General features: G+C 45.0%; 1 protein-coding gene across 10 annotated transcripts; it reads left to right on the plus strand.

Moving 5' to 3' along the window:
• Positions 1–122: 122 nt before the first annotated feature.
• FCRL3 (Fc receptor like 3) lies at positions 123–17267 on the plus strand. Of its 10 annotated transcripts, XR_004627440.1 has the most exons (17): positions 213–332; positions 1251–1271; positions 2269–2511; positions 2983–3237; positions 3483–3767; positions 4093–4380; positions 4690–4968; positions 5089–5367; positions 5724–5843; positions 11438–11465; positions 12591–12709; positions 12920–12988; positions 13098–13166; positions 14592–14623; positions 14708–14937; positions 15022–15132; positions 15216–17267. XR_004627440.1 is itself a non-coding variant. In XM_034667363.1 (15 exons), exons 1-15 carry the CDS (start codon positions 269–271, stop codon positions 14831–14833), a joined length of 2277 nt encoding a protein of 758 aa, XP_034523254.1. In that variant the 5' UTR covers positions 213–268; the 3' UTR covers positions 14834–17267. The 10 variants fall into 10 exon arrangements, 6 of the variants coding, with proteins under 6 accessions (XP_034523257.1, XP_034523254.1, XP_034523256.1 ...); XR_004627439.1 differs by having other exon boundaries at positions 15022–17267; XM_034667363.1 differs by having other exon boundaries at positions 14708–17267.
• The last annotated feature ends 4077 nt before the right edge of the window (positions 17268–21344 follow it).

Raw genomic sequence — 21344 nt, forward strand, 5'->3', positions numbered from 1 at the left:
TGGCATTTTGTGAGGACCCAGGCACAGCCTTGAAGACATTTTTCTTGACAGATGGGGACCACTGGAAGGTGGCCACCAACATCGGAAATGGCAGTGCTACCAGCCCCGAAAGATAAGCAGCACGTAGGGTGGTAGCCACGTTCACATTCTGAGAACACAGGCAACATATGGTTATTTGACTTCCTCTTTCTAATTCTTATGGGCCTTCTCAGAGTACCACTCTCCGGTCGTCCTTCGCAGATGGGGGAGAAGCCTGGCTTCTGGTGAGATGGGCTTTCCCTGCCATTGGCCAGGCCAGGTCCCCATGCTTCTGTGGCTGCTGCTGACCCTGGGTGAGTAGGGGCCAGACTGGGACAAGGGTCTAAGTTCCTAATGTCAGCTGGTGGGGAGAAACCCAGGGGCCTTCTCTCTCTGCTTCTACTTGGGCTTCAGAGACATAACAAGAGGTGGAAAATGAGCAGAACCAGGTTTCCAGGAAAACCAAGCGTCTCCAGAGACCGTGGAGTCTTTCGTGGCCCCCTGGATTCCTACCTGCTTCCTCTCTCACCTCGTAGGAAGCTTGGATTTTTCTCTCTGCCGAGCCACACCTCTAAATCCTCAGAGAAACAATTACTGCCAACACGGGCAAGGGAGGGAAGGTCTGGAGAGCCACACGGCTCCCTTCCTGAGATTTTAAGCCAATATTTAACCAGAAATTGAAAAAGTAGGGGGAGGGGCACCTGGGTGGCTCGGTTGGTTAAGCTTCGGCCTTCGGCTCAGGTCTTGATCCCGAGGTCCTGGGATCGAGCCCCGCGTCAGGCTCCCTCTGCTTCTCTCTCCCTCTGTCTCTCCCCCTGCTCTCTCTTGCTCTCGCTCTCTCAAATAAATAAACAAAATCTTTTTTAAAAAAGAAAGAAAGAAAAAGTAGGGGGAACAGTGCCCAAGAAATGAGGTGGGGGGGCAGAGATAAAGGCTTTCTCCAAGCCCTTCTCTGTCCCTGCACTGCCCAGTTCAGGCCAGAGAAGAGAGGGAGAGCGAAAGGGAGCAAAAGCTCCTACGTGCATAGCAAGAAGGCCAGGCATGTGCACACGAGCCACTCGTGTTCATCACAGGCTGTGTTTTTGTCTGAGGGCCAGGAGAGGCAGGGATGCGGGGAAACGAATGGGAGGGAGAGCCCAAGAAGGGTCTGTGGCTGGGCTGCTGGGGAATTTCTCAGAGTCTAAGGAACAGCATCACCCCGTGCTAACCTTTAACCCTTGGCTCCCTCACAGCTCCCGGACGAGAGCAGTCAGGTCAGTCTTCCTTTCTCTCTCCTTCCTGCTCTCTGGGCATTGGTCCTCCTGGCCGGCACACTTGTGCCCATAAATGGGGGCTGAAGGGATGTGCCAGCCTGAGTCGTGCTGGTGCTCTGGGGTCACACCTGCTACCATGGCCGGTGAGCAGAGCCTCCTGGGATCTCTGCAGCCTTCAGTTCTTTCCCCATCAGTGCAGGGGAAGGAAGCATCTGCAGAGGTAGGAGGCTAATGCCCAGAACCTTCCATCTGTCCCCTTTCTTCCCTGAGGACCACCCCCCACAGCCATATGTTCAAGCTAGAGCACGGGACAGGAGAGCAGCTCCCATTTACAGAGGAAGCGCGGCAGCCAAATCTTTACACGCCTCTGAGGGAGCTCATGCTGCTGTTACACTTCAATTTTCTGGCCCCTCTTGTCAGGTGCAATTTTATATACAAATGTGACTTCTCAAGCAGCCCACGCCTCTCCATTCAAATTCTTTATATCCCTTAATTTTTTATTGTGTCTGACTTAGATGGAGTGTAGACAAAAGTTGCCTTCCGCATAGAATCTCAAGTTAAACAAAGTTTAAAAGTAATGAAAGCAGAAAAAAAATGTTGTTCATTATATATGAGCAACCAAGTAGGAAGTGGCTTTTCAGAGTCTAGAAACTACATCCCAGGCCCACCTATACCTTGACAGGAACGTACCGGACAAGAGCATTTCAGAATCAGCCACCTTCAGAGGCCCTCATAGTGTGTCCCCAGCTACACATCCCATCTCCTGAGCTTTTCTGAGCCCACCCCAGGGACCTGAGACCTCTCCCCTATGACACCCACCTGCCCACCTCTGGGCTTGGCAAAGGGGGAGGAAGACAGGTTCTGCCCCAAGCATGTCCCGGGTGGTAGCTGCTCCCTTCCCGATGGGAATCAGCCCAGCTGCAGGTGGGGCCCTCCCTGGGTTCAGTCCACCTGCCATTCATCTTCACCTGACTGCACCTTTCTCTTTCTTGTCCAGGAACATTTCCAAAAGCTTTTCTTCTCCTCAAACCTCCATGGTCTACAGCCTTCAAAGGAGAGAAAGTGACTCTCACCTGTGAGGCTGACCATTCTCCTGCCCAGGGATATACATCTTGGTATCACAACTGGGCTTTCTGGGTAACCGGCTCTAAAACAATCCAAACACAGAAGTCTGGACATTACGCATGCAAGACCCAAAGATCTTCCATCAGTGACCCCGTGCATGTGGAATTTTTATCTGGTGAGGAAAGAAAGGGGTTAGTCTCTGAAATCCAGCTGCTGGGCACATGTCTGAAGGTGGGGTGAATGCAGGGAACGCAGACAGGGCTGTAAGCAGGCATGAGGGCATTGATGAGTTGACCCCAGTGGGGAGAATGAGGAGACAGGGTTGCAGAGGATAGCACACTGTCCGTCTGCATTCGGAGGCATATCAGTAACCCAGAAACCACCAGGCAAAAAGGGGCTCAGGTCTGAAGAAAGATATGGTAGAAAATTCCTCTTTGATGATACACGTGAGGATTTCTAAAGTATGTTTTCTGGAAATTTGTTCACTCCCTAGGGCCAGGGGGGCAAGGGAGTCTTGGGTATTGGGGCCTCGTGGACATGTTGGTGGGGGACACTCAGCAGTGTGTGCAGGGCCGTAGCTCTTCCCTCAAGAGCAGAAACGAGAGTTTGAAGAAACAGATGGAGTATGTTTGTTCACTCTTGGCAGAGTGGCTGATCCTCCAGGCCTCACACCCTGTCTTTGAAGGAGATGATGTAGACCTGAGGTGCCGGGGGAAGAATGAAGAAGATATTAATGAGAAGATTTACTACAGAAATCAAAAAGAAATTGGTCGTCATCTCTCAAAGTTCACACTACGTTCAGTCTCCAGGGACAAGAGCGAATATCATTGTACTGCTTCTGGGGAATCTTTCTGGGGGCCATGGGAAGAAACTTCAAAACCTTTGAATATCCAAGTTCAAGGTAATGGCCACAATCCTGTGGGTAATTGGTCTTGGCAGGGAAACTGTGGGGGGGGGTCAAAGAGGGGGTGCTCGTCAGTGGGGACTTCATGAGAGGCCTTTCCCGAGCATCCATGGGAAGGAGATGGGAGGTGGTTCCCTCTCCATGGGTCCCTACTTCCTGACACTGTGCTGAGAACACAGGTATATCTCTCCAGGAGCTCGGGGTCTCACTGGCCTGGGAACTGTCTTTTTTCTTCTCTCTAGAGCTGTTTCCACATCCTGTGCTGAGAGTCAGCACCCCCCAGCCCATCGAGGGGAGCCCAGTGAACCTGAAATGTGAGACCTGGCTCCCTCCACTGAGGTCATACATTGAGCTTCAGTTCTGTTTCTTCAGAGAAGATAAGGTCCTGGGATCTGGCTGGAGCAGCTCCCCGGAGCTCCAGATTCCCACCATGTGGAGTGAAGATTCCGGGTCCTACTCGTGCCAGGCAAACGCAGTGACTCCCAATATCAGTAAAAAAAGCCTGAGATCCTGGATACGTGTAAAGAGTGAGTGCCTGTGGGGCAGCTTTTCCAGAGTGAGGGTGGGGAGCTCTCTTCTCCTGCTCCCTGAGACAGTGAACACGGCAGAGAGGAGCTGCCGGCCATCCCACTGTTCCCGGTGCCCACGTTACCCGAGGATGGGAACTGTTGTGTGTGGGGACAGGTACTGCTCCCTTCGCGATGATTTACACAATCCATTCCTTGTTTCCCTCCTTAGACTGCCGCCAATTGCACCTGTTGCTTTTGGCTTACTCTTGGCAATCCCAGCCTTCTCCTTGGCCCTGCAGCACCTGCCTTTGAGACCCTCTCAAGTCCTCCTCTGTCTTCCCAGGGATCCCTGTGTCTGATGTGAATCTAGAGATCCAGCCCCCTGGGGGCCAGCTGATTGAAGGAGAAGATCTGGCCCTTATCTGCTCAGTAGCCAAGGGTACAGGGACTGTCACATTCTCCTGGCACCGGGAGGGCACGGAGAGGAGCTTGGGCAGGAAGACGCAGCGTGCCCTGTCCGCAGAGCTGCGGATAGCTGCGGTGAGGCAGCAGGACGCTGGGAGGTACTACTGTGCGGCCGACAACATGCACGGCCCCATCCTCAGTAGACGGATCAGAGTCAATCCGAGAAGTAAGTTCCTCATTCTGTCACTCAACCTTGTCCCCAAGCCAGGGCTTAGGTTCTCTGTCATCCATAAGGATCTTCTGAAGGAGGCAAGGAACAGAGGTGTGAAGATTTAAATGCCAACCAAGGCAGAGATGGAAAGTAAGGTGAGACGATTTACTTCCTGTGGAGAAGACTGAGTAGCAATGAAAACAAAATTATCCAGGATCCCTTCTCGGGGTTCAAGGAATACATCTACTTTAAGGCTCCTTGAGTGGAGCCATTGATCTGTTACAGTGTCAAGGACCCTCTCTGACGGCCCCCTGTCTCCCTCAGTTCCAGCGTCCCGCCCTGTCCTCACCCTCAGGACACCCAGAACCCGGGCCATGGTGGGGGACATGGTGGAGCTTTGCTGTGAGGCCCAGAGGGGCTCTCCCCCGATCCTGTACCGGTTTTATCACGAGGATGTCACCCTGGGGAGCAGCTCGGCCCCCTCTGGAGGAGGAGCGTCCTTCAACCTCTCTCTGACCACAGAACATTCCGGGAACTACTCCTGTGAGGCCGACAATGGCCTGGGGGCCCAGCGCAGCGAGGCGGTGCCACTTTCCGTCTCAGGTGGGACATGTCCTGATCCCAGGTCCATATTCCTACTACTAAATTATGCTGGATATTTCCTTTATTATCTGGTATACATACTCAATCAAAACCTCCAATGAACTATTTTTCCTCCTTCAGTTCCAGTGTCTCGCCCCGTGCTCACCCTCAACCCTGCCAGGGCCCAGGCTGTGGTGGGAGATTTGTTAGAGCTTCGCTGTGAGGCCCAGAGCGGCTCTCCCCCGATCTTATACTGGTTTTATCACGAGGATGTCACCCTGGGGAACAGCTCGGCCCCCTCTGGAGGAGGAGCATCTTTTAACCTCTCTCTGACCACAGAACATTCTGGAAACTACTCCTGTGGGGCTGACAATGGCCTGGGGGTCCAGAGAAGTTACACAGTGACACTCAACTTCACAGGTGGGTTGGGGGTACCTGAGCTACGGGTTAGCGTTAAGGCCAATAAAATATTTTTCCTACAGACTGTACAAATTCTACCAGCATCGAAGGGTTTTTGAACATGCACACCAAGGCTTGGAGCTTCTAGACATTGTCCTGATTTCATGGGGGCAGCAAAGGGAATACATTTCAATCTTAGATGCTAACAATCATGTGCCATTTTTTTTTGAAAGTTACAAAGTATTCTGGAGATACTTCAAATGGAGGAATCAGAACCTGGAAGAAAACTGCCCTGATAGATCTCTAGCCCCCACCTACATGTTGTCTAAGTCAAACACTCTTGCCACCGGAACTCAAATATCGGTCTTCCCACTTAGAGTTTTCCACGAACAAAGTAACCCACATCACTGTGGGCGTCATCGGGTGCCTGCTAAGCCTGCTTGTCCTTGCTGCTAGTGCTTCTTTGGTGAGTCACTTCAGGACCCAAAGGAAATCAGGTGGGTGTCTATGTCTTACCCTTGGATGTTGTGACTTTGGCCATTGCTATAATGATTTGGACTTGTGTGGTGCATTCTATTAAGGTCATTATTTTCTTCCAAATACTAGACCCTCAGTTCTATTCACTGGCACTCTGTAGGCAATAGTGACAAAAAGGTAGAATGCATTTCTCAATGAAGTTGCTACTCCATGTGTGTAATTTGAGATTTAAGTCAGGTAGCAGAATTTTGTTTCCAATTAAAAATTTGAAAGGTAAGTATTTACTGTTCCACCCCTGGTTCAAAGCTTACTGAGAACAAAAGGAATAATAATAAACAGTCTTCCATTTGTAACAACAAAAATAGGTAATAGCCATGGTGCAAACCATAAACTCTGAGATATATTTGAGTTCCAGTCAAATATTGTGAAATTTGGAAAATTAATAGAGTTGCTGAGAATGAAATTAAATTTCGGTTTTTTATTATTGCTAGTATAGATTGTATAGAAATACAATTAATTTTTTTATATTGATCTTATATCCTACAACCTTGCTATATACATACTTATTAGTTCCAATCTGTTTTGTAGATTCCATCAGATTTTCTACATAGGTGATTCTGTCACCTTTCCAGTCTGGGTTACTTTTATTTCTTTCCTTTCTTTCTTTCTTTCTTTCTTTCTTTCTTTCTTTTTTTTTTTTTTTTTTTTTTTTTTTTTTTTTTTTTTTTGCCTTAATGCACTGGCTAGAACTGCCTGTACAGTGCTGAATAGAAGTGGTGAGAGCAGACATGCTGGTTTTGTTCCTGATCTTAGGGGAAAGTATTTGGTCTCTCATCATTTAATATGATAATGTGAACTGTGGATTTTTTATAGATGTTCCATATTAGACTAAGGAAGTCCCTACTATTTGTAATTTGCCGAGAGTTTTTATAGGAAAAATGTTTGTCAAATGTTTTTTCTACATTGATTGAGATGATCATATGATTTTCTTTTCTAGTCTTATTGATACGGATTTTGAATTTTGAACGTTAAAACAGCCTTGCATTTGCGAGGTCAACTTCACTTGATCATGGTTGTTGAATCTGACTCGGTATAATTGTGTTAAGAATGTTTGCAACTCCGTTCACGGGGGATATTGCTTGGTAGCTTTATATTCTTGTCATAACTTTGTCTAACTTGATGTCAAGGTAACACCCACTTAGTTGCCACTTCCAGTATTTGTCATTCCTTTTTGTGTCTCCATATTTCCATATGGTATAATTTTGTTTCTGCCTGAAGTACTTTTCACATTTCTTACAGTATGGGTCTGCTGGTGAACTTGACTGGTCGTGTTGCTAAAGTCTATTATATCCTTACTGATTTTCTACTTGATCTATCAATTATTGAAATTGCCAACTCTAATTAGGCATTTATCCATCTCTTCTTGCAATTCTATCAAGTTTTGCTTCAGGTATTTTGAAGCTCTTTTATTAGGGTCATAAATGTTTATAATTGTATATGTTTTCGATAAAATGACCACCTTATCCTTGTGAAATGGTATTTTTTTAAAGATCATATTTATTTATTTATTTGACAGAGAGAGGCAATGAGAGAGGGAACACAAGCAGGGGGAGTGGGAGAGGGAGAAGCAGGCTTCCCACAGAGCAGGGAGCCCGATGCAGGGCTTGATCCTGGAACGCTGGGATCATGACCTGAGCCGAAGGCAGACGCTTAACAACTGAGCCACCCAGGTGCCCCTGAAATGATATTTTTTATCCCTGGTAGTGACATTTACTCTGAAATATATTAATGTATTAATATAAGTGTATTAATGTATTAATATAAGTAGTGTTAACATGGTATTTCTTTTTTTTAAATATTTTATTTATGTATTTGAGAGAGAGAGTGAGAGAGACAGCATGAGCAGGGGAGGGTCAGAGGGAGAAGCAGACTCCCCGCTGAGTGGGGAGCCTGATGCAGGACTCAATTCTGGGACTCCGGGACTGTGACCTGAGTCGAAGGCAGACACTTAACTGACTGATCCACCCAGGTACCCTAACATGGTATTTCTTTATCCATCTTTTCACTTGTAACCTATTTGGGCCCTTATATTTAAAGCATTTTTTAGAAATAGATAGTATATAGTTAATTCTTGCTTTTTATCCAATATGATGGTCTCTACCTTTTAACTAAGCTGTTTCAACCATTTACGTTAATGGGATGATATTAGGTTTAAGTCCATTATTTTGCTATTTGTTCTCTATTTGTTCCATCTGTTCTTCATTTTCCTTTTCTTTTTTTTCCTACCTTCTTTCAGACCAATTGGGTATTTTTTATGATTCCATTTTTTTCCCTTTGTTGGCTTATTAGGTATATAATTCTTTGTTTTGTTTACCTTACTGGTTGTTTTAGCATTTATAGTATAGATCTCTAACTTACCACAGTCTATCTTCAAGTGACATTAGATCACTTCACATATAGTGTAAGAATATTACCATCATGGGGCACCTGGGTGGCTCAGTTGGTTAAGCATCTAACTCTTGATTTTGGCTCAGGTTGTGATCTCAGGGTCGTGGAATCAAGCCCCTTATTGGGCTCCACGCTCAGCCACAGTGTCTGCGTGAGATTCTTTCTCCCTCTTCCTCTGCCCCTCCCCCCACTCGCTTTCTCTCTAAGAAAGTAAGTAAATAAATAAATAAACAAAACCTTAAAAAAAATAAGACTATTCCATCATGTACTCCATTTCTTCCCTCTTAGCTATAGTGCTAGTATTTTTGTAAACACTTACCTGTTGAAGAGACCAAAGTAAATTTTAAGAATCTTACATATTTACTTAAGTAGTTTCCACTTCTGATGTCCTTCCTTCTTTTTTGTATCTCCATATTTCCATCTGGTATTATTTTCTTTCACCCAAAATATTTCTTTTAACATTTCTAATAGTATGGGACTGCTGGTGATGAATTAGTTCAGCTTTTATATGTCTGTTAAAGTCTTTGTTTTGCATTCATTTGAGAAAGATGCTTTTGCTGTTGTAGAATTATAGGTTGGGATTTTTTTCTTCTTTAAGTATTTTAAAGATGTTGCTTTACTGTCTTCCTGTGTGTATTGTTTCTGACAAGAAATATGCTGTCATCCTTTGTTCTTCTGTGACTGTGGGTTTTTTCTCTCTAAATGTCTTTTCATGGATCAGGGATTCTTGAATTACTGAACTTTTTTATTCAGTGTCTTGGGTGCCTGTAAGGTTTCAATACTTTATATTTTGGGATTACTAAAACTTTACTGTCTGTCTGCCTTTCACTTGGCATAACATGGTATTTCCTTTTCTGTCAGGCCAAATGCTGCTGTTCTCCCTTTCTTGGGGCTTCTATTGAAAATCAAGCAAGCAAACAAACAGATAAATAGAACATTTGGGTCTCAGTTTAATGAAAAAACGTACATTTTTTTCTTAATGATGCTGGACAAGCACTGTCTTCTTATCCTTTTCCTTTCAGGTCAATCAGTGAGCCTCTGTCTTGTTTCTTTGCATGAAAAATGGCACCGACATTTTACGACTGATATTTTAAAGCTACTTGGTATTTTCTTAAATACCATTACATATAAAATTAAGTGTGTATATCATCTTTAAAAAATATATAAAGAGAGTAAGAGCACTAACCGTAATCGTCATTTAGAGCCCTTGACTCCATATTCTCTTCACTGCACCTTGGTGACCTACGGAAGCCTGGTCACACCTCCCACTTCAAACTCCTCCTCCAAAACTACTTTTCTCTTTAATCACCTATGTTTGTGCCACTTATTAATTAGAAACATACTAGAAGTGCCGACATTAAAACCTTACTGTTGAAGTTAATAATCAAAAAATAGATTGCTCAGTCAATACAACAACGACCAACACAGGGAAGTCAAGATTAGCGACTATCATTTTATGTGACCCGTGAGGACAGGAACCCAGGCAGTTCTGACCCCCAGATCTAGAGGAAGTGTTGTTTTAAATAGCAAACTTAGTAAGAAGTTCTGACAGTCGACCAATCAGAGGGTATCTGCCCTTCTCATCTCAAAATCTTGCCCACTGTACTTCCCTTATAGCAAAGTCTTCTTTCTCGTTATCCACCAGCTTTCTCAGGGAGCTCAGCCCTTTCCATTTTTTCTAAAAGAGAATTCTGTCAGCTCCTTAAGCCTGAGTTTATCCAAGCAGTTACCAAAGGGAGCGATAAATGTATTGACTCTGTGATTGAACTGCCTGCATGAAAATTCCAGCAATGTAACTTGCCCAAAACTTGATATTTGGCAGGTAAATTAAACTCTCCAAACCCCAGTGTCTTTATGGTGGTAATAATAGTATCTACCATTTTGGTGCTATCTCTGTAAGCTGCTTAGCACTGCGCCTGGCCCTCGTGTCTTCAGTGACGTTAGCTTGTGTTATGTAAATAGCCAGCTTCTGGGTCTATTCTCCCTTTTACAAATGAAGAGAGGAACTGACTTGCAGACACGCTGAGACTTAGATACCCCATGCACAAGAGACGACAGGCCCTGTCGACTGATGGGAATCACAAATGCTCTAGGGAGGGATCATGACCCTGCAGTTTAACTTCCAGTTTGCAGACGTCTATCAGTCATTTTTCATGAGGATGCTTACTTGGGGCAATGACTCCTGGTCTCCAAATCCAGTGAGACAGCTAGAGAGCCGTGGATAAATAAGCAACAGTCAACAATGGGAAAGTAAGAGGAGTCCTGCCAAAAGATTTCAGTGTTTCACTGAGGAAGGAAACCGGCCATATTTTCAAGGCTGATGGAGAAGCCTTCCAGATCAGGTTTCCATGTAATCACCTGTTACAGAATTGTCAACTTGCCATTTCTTTAGTCCTCAAAGTACATACTTTAATTTGTTCAGTTGCTGAACAAACCTTTAATGGATATTGTCAACATTCTAGCCACCGGGAATATAAAAATAATTAAGACGAAGTTGCAGCCTCAAGTAACACACTCTTTCATGATGGAGATAGTTGGAGGGAAACATGCAAATAGGTAATTGCCATCCAGTATGATGACTTTAATATTGCAGGGTCCTTTGTGCGTGGAGATAGGTCACTTCATACAGCTCTCTGGCCCCCGGGAAAGCCCTGGAGGCGGAAAGATCAATTGGAATCAGCCTGGTGAAGGAGAAGGAAAGAAGGGGTATGGAGAAAGCAGTATGTACCCATGGTGGATGGGTTTGCAAGGACCACAGGTGCAGAGGTCTAAGGTTGTTACGGGAGCCCTATTAATTCACACTGTGTAAGAACTCTGTCTCTGGTCTGCATCGCCAAGGCCGCAGTCAGGATAGAGAAGAGGAAGAGGGAAAGCACTGGGCCCAGAGTTAAATACTGAATTGTGTTTCTTGTGCTACTCGGCCACACCTCCTTAGAGTGCATGCTACTTGGACCAACTGAATAAGTATGATTCTGGGCAGCTCTCTTTCCAGACCCCACCTTCCTCCTCGGTAATATGCCACGGTGGGGAGGGGTAGAGCCGGATGTTCTCCAAGATTTGCCATAGCTGAAACCTAGAATGAATCTGATTTCCAGGAAAGGACATTCTAATGTACAGAACACTACCCACACAGCTCACTTACCTTCAGTGACCCTTTGTTTTTCAGGAGGACTCGCTACCACCGGAACACCCAGGTGAGGTCTCTGCTTCTTGTGCTGACAACGTTGTCATGGTTTATGCATACCCACAAGACAGGACACAGAATTATAAGCACATTAAAAAATATTTGCCTGGACTTCCTATTAACATTTTCAAATTCTTACAAAATCCAAAAATGTGATTCAGAAAGCCACTTTCAGCCGTATTAATGAATAATACTCACTAAGAGCTAGCCTACACAGAACTCATGTCATTTGCTCTCCACGTTAATCTCTCTACTTCCTTAAATGTGCCCTGGCACAGAGCTGACCACTCACACCTTAACGGCATCGTCTGTCACAGGGCTGCACCCCACTCTTCCCCGGATCACCCCTTCACCACACACTCACTCAGGACACTTACTGAGTGCTGGCAATGCTCCATTCACAATATTAACTGCAGAAGGAAACAGAAGCAGGGGGGAAAACCGCTCTTGGCCCAGAGAGGCTTCATGGTGTCTTATAGGAAAGGTAGATTATCATAATATGAGATGGGACATTGAAAAGGACCTTTTAAAAAAGGCACAGTTCAAGTTTTATGGGAATGCAAAGTGTGTATCCATGTTTAAACATTTAAATTTTTGAGAGCAATAAAAAATTAGGCAGATATAACTGTTAACCAAAAAACCTTGAGACTGTGCACTTTTGCTCACTGACCTTGACTTACCCTCCCTCCCTGTAATGCTATCTTGGGCTGCACGTCACGTCACACATGCCTTCTGAGTTCTCTTGAGAGAGCCATGCAGACTCAGGGTAGGCCGCCATGATATTTTTTAAAATATTGTATTTATTTATTGTTTGAGAGAGAAGGAGAGAGAGACCGTGAGTGAGCGTGAGCTGGGAGAGGGCAGAGAGAAGGAGGGAGTTCTCAGAGAGAGAATACCAAGCAGACTCCACACTGAGCATGGAGACTGATGTAGGGCTCGATTTCACCACCCTGACATTATGACCTTGGCCAAAATCAAGAGGTCGACACTTAACCAGCTGAGCCACCCAGGTGCCCCCACAGCCATGGTATTTTTACATGGACCACACTGGGCTCCTCCCGGACACTAGTCTTCCTGATACTCGGTAGGATCCACAAACCCTTCTCTCCCTTGTGTCTCTCTCCCTCTGTCACAGTTACAGTCCCAAGGAGCATTGGAAGCCTTCCTGGTCCGGACCCCCCCGCACAGACCCCCGAAGGCCCACCCCCGGTGAGCCGCCTGCCCTGATGGAGCTGCAGCCCGTGTACAGCAATGGTGAGGGTTTTCTAAGCAGCCCGGGGCTCCAGGGATGAGCCAGGGTGGGAGGAAAGATTGAGGAAGTGCCCATGACTGAGCCACACTCAACTTGACAATGACATTCGTGGCGCTGTGTCTGAGACAGAAGCTGGTTGTGAACTGAGTGGCTGAGAAGAGTCTAGATTGTGGGCTCTTGACTACAGCTAGCTGTCATCTATACTCTCACAGTGAGTCCTGGAGATGACAACCTGGTCTATTCCCAGATCTGCAGCAGCCAGCATTCAAAGGAAAATCCAGGTGAGACACCTTCCAGACAAGTGGAGGTGAGGCAGCCANACTGAGTGGCTGAGAAGAGTCTAGATTGTGGGCTCTTGACTACAGCTAGCTGTCATCTATACTCTCACAGTGAGTCCTGGAGATGACAACCTGGTCTATTCCCAGATCTGCAGCAGCCAGCATTCAAAGGAAAATCCAGGTGAGACACCTTCCAGACAAGTGGAGGTGAGGCGGCCATGTGTGAGTGGATCCAAGAGGCGGCTTCTGATCGGGCCTCTCAAATATGAGTGGGACACGGAAAGAAGGCATCCTCTCCTCCCTTGCAGCCATCCTATGGCTGTGTCCCTTCCCACAGACCCGTGTCCACTGCCACCGGACCCCACACACTCTCTGGGGACAGACACTATTGTTTCCCACAAACATACTGGTAACATCTAGTGCAGTGCTTCGAAAACTAGGGCCTCTTCAGATAGCGTTCTGAAAGACTGTATGACCAGTGCTTACTGGGGTCAGCCTCTCGTAACCTGATGCGTAGACGATCATAATTCTCCCAACTGGCATCTTTATTTCTCATCTCGTCCTCCTCTAGCCCCCAACACTCTGTCTCCAGCACAATCCCTCTGAGATGCCCTGCTGTTCACACCCCGGCCCAGGTTAACTGCCTCGGTGGCTCGTCGTTCCACAGCTGGACCCTTGCCTCCCCCTGCACTTCGGCCCCTCCTCAAAGCTCCATCCTCACCCCAGCCGCGCTGACCCTTCCCATTTTCCTGATTATACTGGGCTGTTGCATGCTTTGGTGCTCTTGTGTCTCTGTCCCGATTCGTCCTTACCCCCACCTAGTTTACCCGGCAGCCCCTGCTCACATGTCAGGACATAGTTCGGGGACCTCCGTGAAGCTTCCTGCTAGCTCTCCCTGCGTCCGAGCCTGGGAGGATGGGTTACCCGTACGGCAACAACAGAGTTCAGTACGGGTTTCTATCTTGGTGTCCATCGTACTTGTTGCATACATTTATACATCAGCGTTCACCTTAAAAATTATAGGCTCCTGGGGTACATGGACCGAGTTTGTGTTGTTTCTCTGTCCTTGTAGCTTATCAGTGCTTCATAGTAGGTCATTATTCATTGAGTGCTTATTGGCTAAATAAATAAAAGAGATCCAGAGGACCCTTGGAAAGATAAAAGAAACACACACTGAATTTTCTTAATGCTTCACTTCAGATCTTCACCGGGAATTTGCTGTGTGGCCTTAGAACGTCAACCCCCTCTCCAGCCTCCTCCACTTTCCTTGCATGGAGCCAACCCGTGTGCCTCTTTTCCCCAATCAGTGCAGCCACAGAGGCCCTGAACGGGGTGGGCTGGGAGCACAGGGGCCACTTTGCTGGGGTGATGAGCAGTGGAGAGAGAAAGAAATCATCAGGAAAGTCACTCTGGGCATTTGGGGGGCAGGGGAAAGTTCTATCCGTGTATGGGGTTGGGATACTCTGAGGCTTGGAAGAATCCAGCAGAGCAAACCACCAAGAGCTGAGTCCGCAGAGGAGAGATTTTGAAATGCGTTGTGAGTGCATTGTAAGTTGGAATACGTCACCCACAGTCTAATACTTTTCTTCCCTCCTCCATCCAACAGCACATGCACCAAGGACACGTTGGAAGGATGAGGTGGGTCCCCCTTTCCGGCTCCCTCTCCCCTCTGCTCCTCCTCGCCTGTACTAAGGTACTTACTGTTTGTGGGGTCCCCACCAGGAACCCGCAATCATCTATTCAGAGGTGAAGAAGGTGCACCCAGATGACCCCGAAGGGCAGGCCCACGAAGATGCTGCAGGAAACTATGAGAATGTCTCCTGGGCACCGCCAGCCCTGGACTGCTAGCCCCCTGCCCAGGGCGGCACACAGGGACCCTGGGAGCAGCCTATGCCTTCCCCCTGTTCTCCGCAACCACGCACCCTCCGTCTGTCCAGGAGGCTGGGAGAAAGGTCTGCCCCACCCCGCCATGCCTGAACCTGTGTGCGCTCTGGGAACAGAAGGGGCATTCCAGTAAACACTGCATTTCTTCACAGGAGAGACACGTGGGAAGGCAGGGCCAGTGGGCCTTTACCTCCTGGGCCCGTGGAACAGAGGAGGAAGGGCGAATGGTCTAGCCAGGACCACGAGGGTACAGTCATGACCATGTGCTCAAAGTGGGATCGAAAGCTTCGAATGTGCCATCTCTTCGCAAACAATTTGCTCTAAATACTTTGTTTCCCTTTTTTAGATAGACAGCCGGTAAATGACGTCAACGAGTAAGATCAATACAGATACAGGACACACACACCCCCATGCACTTAGAATTTGGGGCCTTCACCAGTCTTCCTCTCTCCCAAGATCAAACTTCCCCCGTACCTGTAGCAGCCGAGTTTCGCTGTTTAATTGCTCGACATCCACCATTTGGAGGCTCCAGAAATCAGCGCCCGCCCTGAAAGCCCAGGGAGGCCGGTGACTCTCATGACTCGGGGGGCAAAGCCTAGTGTCACTCAGGAGCCCGCGTGGCCTGAGCTGGCAGGGGCAGTAAGGACGCAGGCAGTCAGCGGGCCCACGGGAGACACCCTTCCCACTGCCCACCGACTCCCACCGTGGGAGCAAACGTTTAAAAAGCATGCCATCTGCGCAGAAGGCTCTGGAAAAGCAGCAGAGTTGCTCTGAGCGGCTTCTATCCGTGTGGAATAGCTGGAATCGTGAGCCTGTGTCACCTGGGGTGACATGGAACTTTTTATCACTGTAAAAACAATAGGTCTTAGCAAGCTGGTGCGTTCACTGAGGACAGGTGGACATCAGCTGATACACGTCACGGACAGCATGGATTTGACACCTGCCCTGTTATGACTTCAAGTAAAGAACAGAGTGAGGCTTTGCAAACCTTTGGAACAGCAAGAATAACAAGTACTAAGTGTATTTCAAATGTTATTCCTTTCCTTGTGGGTGTCAGAAGCTCAGGCAACGGGAAGTGTAACATAGAGCAAAATGTAAATCCAATTTGAGGTTTTAATCTTAGCTTCATGAATTTGGCTAGCAAGCTACCTTGCTGAGGGAAAAAACATGATGTCCTTCGTAAAGAGGGAATACATATTTTCTTACGAAAGAGGGACTTACATGTCTTGTTTCCATAATGCTCTCCAGAATGTGTGCCTGGCCTTGAGAGAGAGCAAGAAATCCAGGTGTAATCTGTGTCTGTGCTTAAATTTGGCCCCGAATGCCTCCCGACTTTGGGCTCCAGGAAGAATAGAGCCAGAAAGGGGGAGAGGGACATGCCACGAGGTGCCAGCTGTGGGAAATCCATCTGGAGGGGGATGACAGGAGGCAGAGTCCCCGAGGGAGAGAGGCAGCATCAAGGCACCATCCCGGGGCCGGTAAGAGTCAGTCTGCAGGAGGGCACATCAGCCGTGGAACAGTCACCAGGACGGCAGCCGCTCGGGTGGACAAGATCAGTGATGCCAGCAAGAGATGGGGACCACGAGGGGCTCTCTGGTGCACAGAACTGTCTGACGGGGCACAGACCCTCCTCCCAGAACTCCTTATCCAGTTCCTCAAACTGAGAGCAAACAGTACCTGTGAGCAGTCGGGAGAGTCTGAGGAATAACTGGGAGAATATCCAAGAGGAAGGCACATTTCCAGCTAGTCAGGACGGTAACATTTAAGGCCTCAAGCTCTAAGACATGACTACAATTTCTTTCTTTCTTTTTTTAAATCTTTTTTAAATTTGCTTAATCTTTTTTATCTTTTTTATTTTTTTATTTTTTAATCTTTTTTAAATTTTTAAATTTTTTATAATGTCTTTGTTTACATCATATCGATTTTATTTATTTACAAATGTCTTGAAGAATAATTTATACGCAATAAATCACGCATGTCTAAAGTATACAATTTGATGTTTTGGAAGATACACACATCCACGAACCCACCACAATCAGGATCCCACCCATCTCCAACACGCCCCAGGGTTCTCCTGCCGTCAGGAGCACCTCTTTCCCTCCACACTGGCTCAGGCCACCACGAGACGCGTCCCGTCACTATAGATTAGAGCGCATTTGCTAAAGTTGTATGTAAATAGGGTCATTCAGCACGTACTCCTTGGAGCCTGGCTTCACTCACTAAGCTAAAGAATGTCGAGACTCCTCCACGTTGTTTCAAACAGCCGCAACACAGTCCTTTTTCTGGCTAGATAACATGCCATTGGACAGACCACATTGCCATTATCCGTCTATCTGTAAATGGACATTTGCATTGTTTCATTCGTCATTAGTAAAAATAAAACCGCTATGAAATCACATGCAAGTGTTTGTGTGGACGTGTTTCCATTGCTCCTTTGAAAATACCGGGGGGTACAATTGCTGAGTCACGTAGCAGATTTATGTTTAAGGCTTTAAGAGGCTTGATACTCCTTTCCGAAACAGCGGTACCGTGTCCCAGCCCCGCCGGCCCTGAGCGACAGTTACCGTAGCTCCACGCCCTTGCCGACACCTGGCATGTGCAGTCTTGAACTTGACCGTTGCCGAGTGCGTGCCTCAGTGCCGTGTGATCTCACCGCGGTTCTAATTTCCCAGGCGATCCGTGGCGCTCATCCTCGTCACAAGTCCTTGCTGGCTCTGCAGATCTTCTGCGAAGGGTCTGTTCACAACTTTCACTTCTTTATTGGGCTATTTGTCTTCTTATCTTTGAATTGTAAGAGTTTGGTGTCTTTCGTTTTTTTATTCTGGCCTGATTTACACGTTGCGAGCATCTTCTCTATGTCTGTAGCTTTCTGTTCATTTTCTTAATGATATTTTTTGAAGAGCACAAAGTTTTAGTTTTGATAAAGAGCAATATATCAACTTTTTAATTTTATGAGTCTACTTTGTGTTTCCTATCTAAGAAAGTATACCCTGAGGTCAAAAGATTCTCTTCTATTTTTCCCTAGAAGTGTTATAGTTTTCGCACGTACATTCAGGTCTATGCACCATTCAAAGTGAATTTTTTGGTGTGTGTGTAATATAGGGAAAATGTTCTTTTTCTTCCTGTGAATACCCACTTGTTCCAGAACCATTTGCTGAGCAAGCATTCTTTTACTTCTTTTTAATGTGAGTTGTTCATCTCTTATCCAATTACTGGAGTTATTTATGTATTTGGTATATAAATCCCTGTGTCATGCGGTGCCTGGGTGGCACGGCGGTTAAGCGTCTGCCTTCGGCTCAGGGCGTGATCCCGGCAGTATGGGATCGAGCCCCACGTCAGGCTCCTCCGCTATGAGCCTGCTTCTTCCTCTCCCACTCCTCCTGCTTGTGTTCCCTCTCTCGCTGGCTGTCTCTATCTCTGTCGAATAAATAAATAAAATCTTTAAAATAAATAAATACATAAATAAATAAATCCCTGTGTCAGATAAATGTTTACCAAGTATTTCCTTCTGTTTTGTGACCTGTGTTTATATTATCTTAACCGTGTTTTTTGAACAGCAAAGATTTATAATTTAATGGAAATTATTTACCACTTTTTCTCTCACAGTTCCCATTTTATATATCCTGTCTAAAAACTATTTGCCTAACTGAATATTATGAAGTTCTTTGTCTACATATTCTTTTAGAAATATAACAGTTTTTAACTCATATTTAGATATGTGGTGCATATCAAGTTAATTTTTGTATACGGCATGAGGTGAGAGTTGATGCTAATTTTTTTCCCATACGGACATCCAGGTGTTTTGTCACCATTTCCTTAAAAACGAAACAAAAATCTTACCTTTTCCCCATAGAACTATTTTATAACCTTTGTCAACAATCAATTGGCCATATCATTGTTAGCCTACCTGTGGCTTACAAATAGATGATCTTACACATCTCTCCTTATGCCCAAAACCACACTTTCCTGATTCCTGCTGCTTTGTGTTAAGTCTTAAGATCAGTTGATATAAGCTCATCAGCTACGTTGTTGTTTTTTTTCCCCAAATTTTTAAAACTAACTTAGGGTGTTTTTGTCTTTCCATATGAATTTTTACATGGATTTTAAAAATTTATTCAAAAAGCCTCTTAGAATTTCAGTTGGGATTGCACTGTGGATGAATTTGAAGAGACCCACCATCTTCAAAACACTATCTTCCAACCCATGGACTTCATACAACTTTCCATTTTTATAGTTCTATTTTGAACACTTTTAATTGAATGTATTCCTAATTGTTTTATACTGTATGCCAATATAAGTGGAGTTTTCATTTCCTTTTTAAATTATTACCAGTACTTTTTGGTAATACTCCTCAATTTTCTGAGTTTGTGTGGAATTGAAATGTTTTCCCCTTGGATATTTGATAGAATATACCAGCAAGGCATTTGCACCTGGATTTTTCTTCATGGGAAAGTTTTTTGATAAGGAACTTAAGCTCTTAATTGATAAAGGACTATTGACACTTTTGTTTTCTTTTTGTGTTGTTTTTGCCAGGTTGTATTTCCTAAGAAGCTTGTTCGTTTCGTTTAGTTGTCAGTTTTATTAGCATAAAATTTTACATAATATTTTCTGATCTAGTGCTGACTTTCATTCCTCGTATTGCTGTTGTTTTTGCTCTCTTTTTCTTTTTGATCTTTTTGAACTTTTAGCCAAGTTTCTCAGTTTTGTCAAAGAATTGACTTTGGTCTTTGTTAATCGATTCTATTTTTTGGTTTTTAATGATGCTGATTTCTTCAGTTATATTTATGGTTTTATTCCTCTGACTTACTTTATGTGAAGTAGGCAGAACTCTTAGATGGATACTAAGATTCCTGCCCCTGATGACCCTCATCCTTGTTTTTTATCTTCTCTTCTTGAATGTGATCAGGACTCGTCAATGTGATGAGATATCTCTCAATAAATAGGTACTAATTGTTGATCTTTGGTTAATCAAAAGGGAGACTTTCCTAAGCTATCTAATCTGGTATGTCTTGAAAAAGAAATGAAGCATCAGAGAGATTCTCCTACAGCAAAGAAGAAGCAAGCCACATGCTGGAAAGGGCCCATGAGGAGAGGGACCACATGCAGGAGCTGAGGTTGGTCCCTAGCCCACCGCCAGCAAGAACAAGAGGACCTCAGTCACTCAGCAGAAAGGAAACGAAGGGAACTTGGGAGGGGATCTTGCCCTTGTTAGGCCTCCTTATGAGGCTGCAGTCAGCTGACACCTGGATTTCAGACTTGTGAAACCTTAAGCCAAACACCCAGTGGAAGTTCCAGGCCCCTCACCCACCCAAATTGTGAGCAATAGATGTTTGTGGTTTAAGCTGCTATGTTTGTTGTAATAGAAACGCAACAATGGACAATGAATATGTTGTCTGCTCTACTCCTCTGTTTCTTGTTTGTTCTTCTCCTTCTCCTTCTTCTTTTTTAAGAGAGGAAGGGAACGAGGGGAAGTGGCAGAAAGAGAAGAATAGAGAGAATCGCAAGCAGACTCCACACCCAGCACAGAGCCCAAGGCAGGGCTTGATCTCCCCACTCTGAGTTCATGACCTGAGCCCAAATCAAGAGTTGGTGAACCGACTGAGCCACCCAGTGCCTCTCTCTGTTTCTTGCTTCTTAAAATGGTACATTGAGTCATTCATTTTCAACCTTTCTTCTTTTCTAATATCAGCATTAAAAGTTACGGGGTTTTAATACTAAAACTTGTGGAGCTGAATCCCAAAGTTTGGTTACCATTAGTATGGTTAGATTTAGGCCTTCTGGTTTTTGTTGTTGTTGTTGTTCTCGGATTTGTCTTTCTCTGCTCACTCTTCCTGCCTTCTTCTAGATTATTTATATATTCTTTTCAATATTTTATTCAGTTCTAAATCATTTCAATGGCCATTATGATTTTTCTTTGACTCAATAATTATGTAAAGAATGTTGTTAATGTCCAAGTATTTGGGATTTTCCCAAATATTTTATTGGTACTGATTTCTTATTTGTACATTTTCACACTTAAATATTCTTCTAAAATTTCAATTTAATGCTTGATAATATTACACTGTATAGATGTATTCTCATATGCCATTGCATCAGTTTTGACAATTCCTTTTTTTTCTATTTTTATAAAAACTTTGAGATGAAACCTTTGTCTGCATCTCTGAGTTTTTCTCACAATCAATTCTTATTGGGAAAAGAAATATAAAGAACTTCAAGCTCTTAATACTGAAAAGACATACAGTTTATGGTCCTAGAAACATTGTTCATGAGTTTCAACATTAGGTGGTTCACCTTTTTTTTGTTTTACAAAAATGATAGAAATTATATTTTATTATTTAAAGTTTCATTTATTTAGTTATCAGTGGAGTTAAATATAATTTTGTGTGTTTTGGGAAGTGTTTCTTCCTTCAATCAATAGTTTAGGATCAGAGCTTTACTCATTTCTAGAAATTGGAATAGTCTTTTCCTTTTTTTC

Source organism: Ailuropoda melanoleuca, chromosome 8 (assembly GCF_002007445.2).
Source record: "Ailuropoda melanoleuca isolate Jingjing chromosome 8, ASM200744v2, whole genome shotgun sequence".
Lineage (NCBI taxonomy): Eukaryota > Metazoa > Chordata > Mammalia > Carnivora > Ursidae > Ailuropoda > Ailuropoda melanoleuca.

Bases quoted from the DNA above. Each gene is read 5' to 3' on its own strand.
- FCRL3 (XM_034667362.1), top strand. From the start codon at position 269: ATGGGCTTTCCCTGCCATTGGCCAGGCCAGGTCCCCATGCTTCTGTGG. The intron at 3,768-4,092 runs GTGAGTGCCTGT...CTGTCTTCCCAG, and splicing joins ATCCTGGATACGTGTAAAGA to GGATCCCTGTGTCTGATGTG. The intron at 11,466-12,590 runs GTGAGGTCTCTG...CCTCTGTCACAG, and splicing joins GCTACCACCGGAACACCCAG to TTACAGTCCCAAGGAGCATT.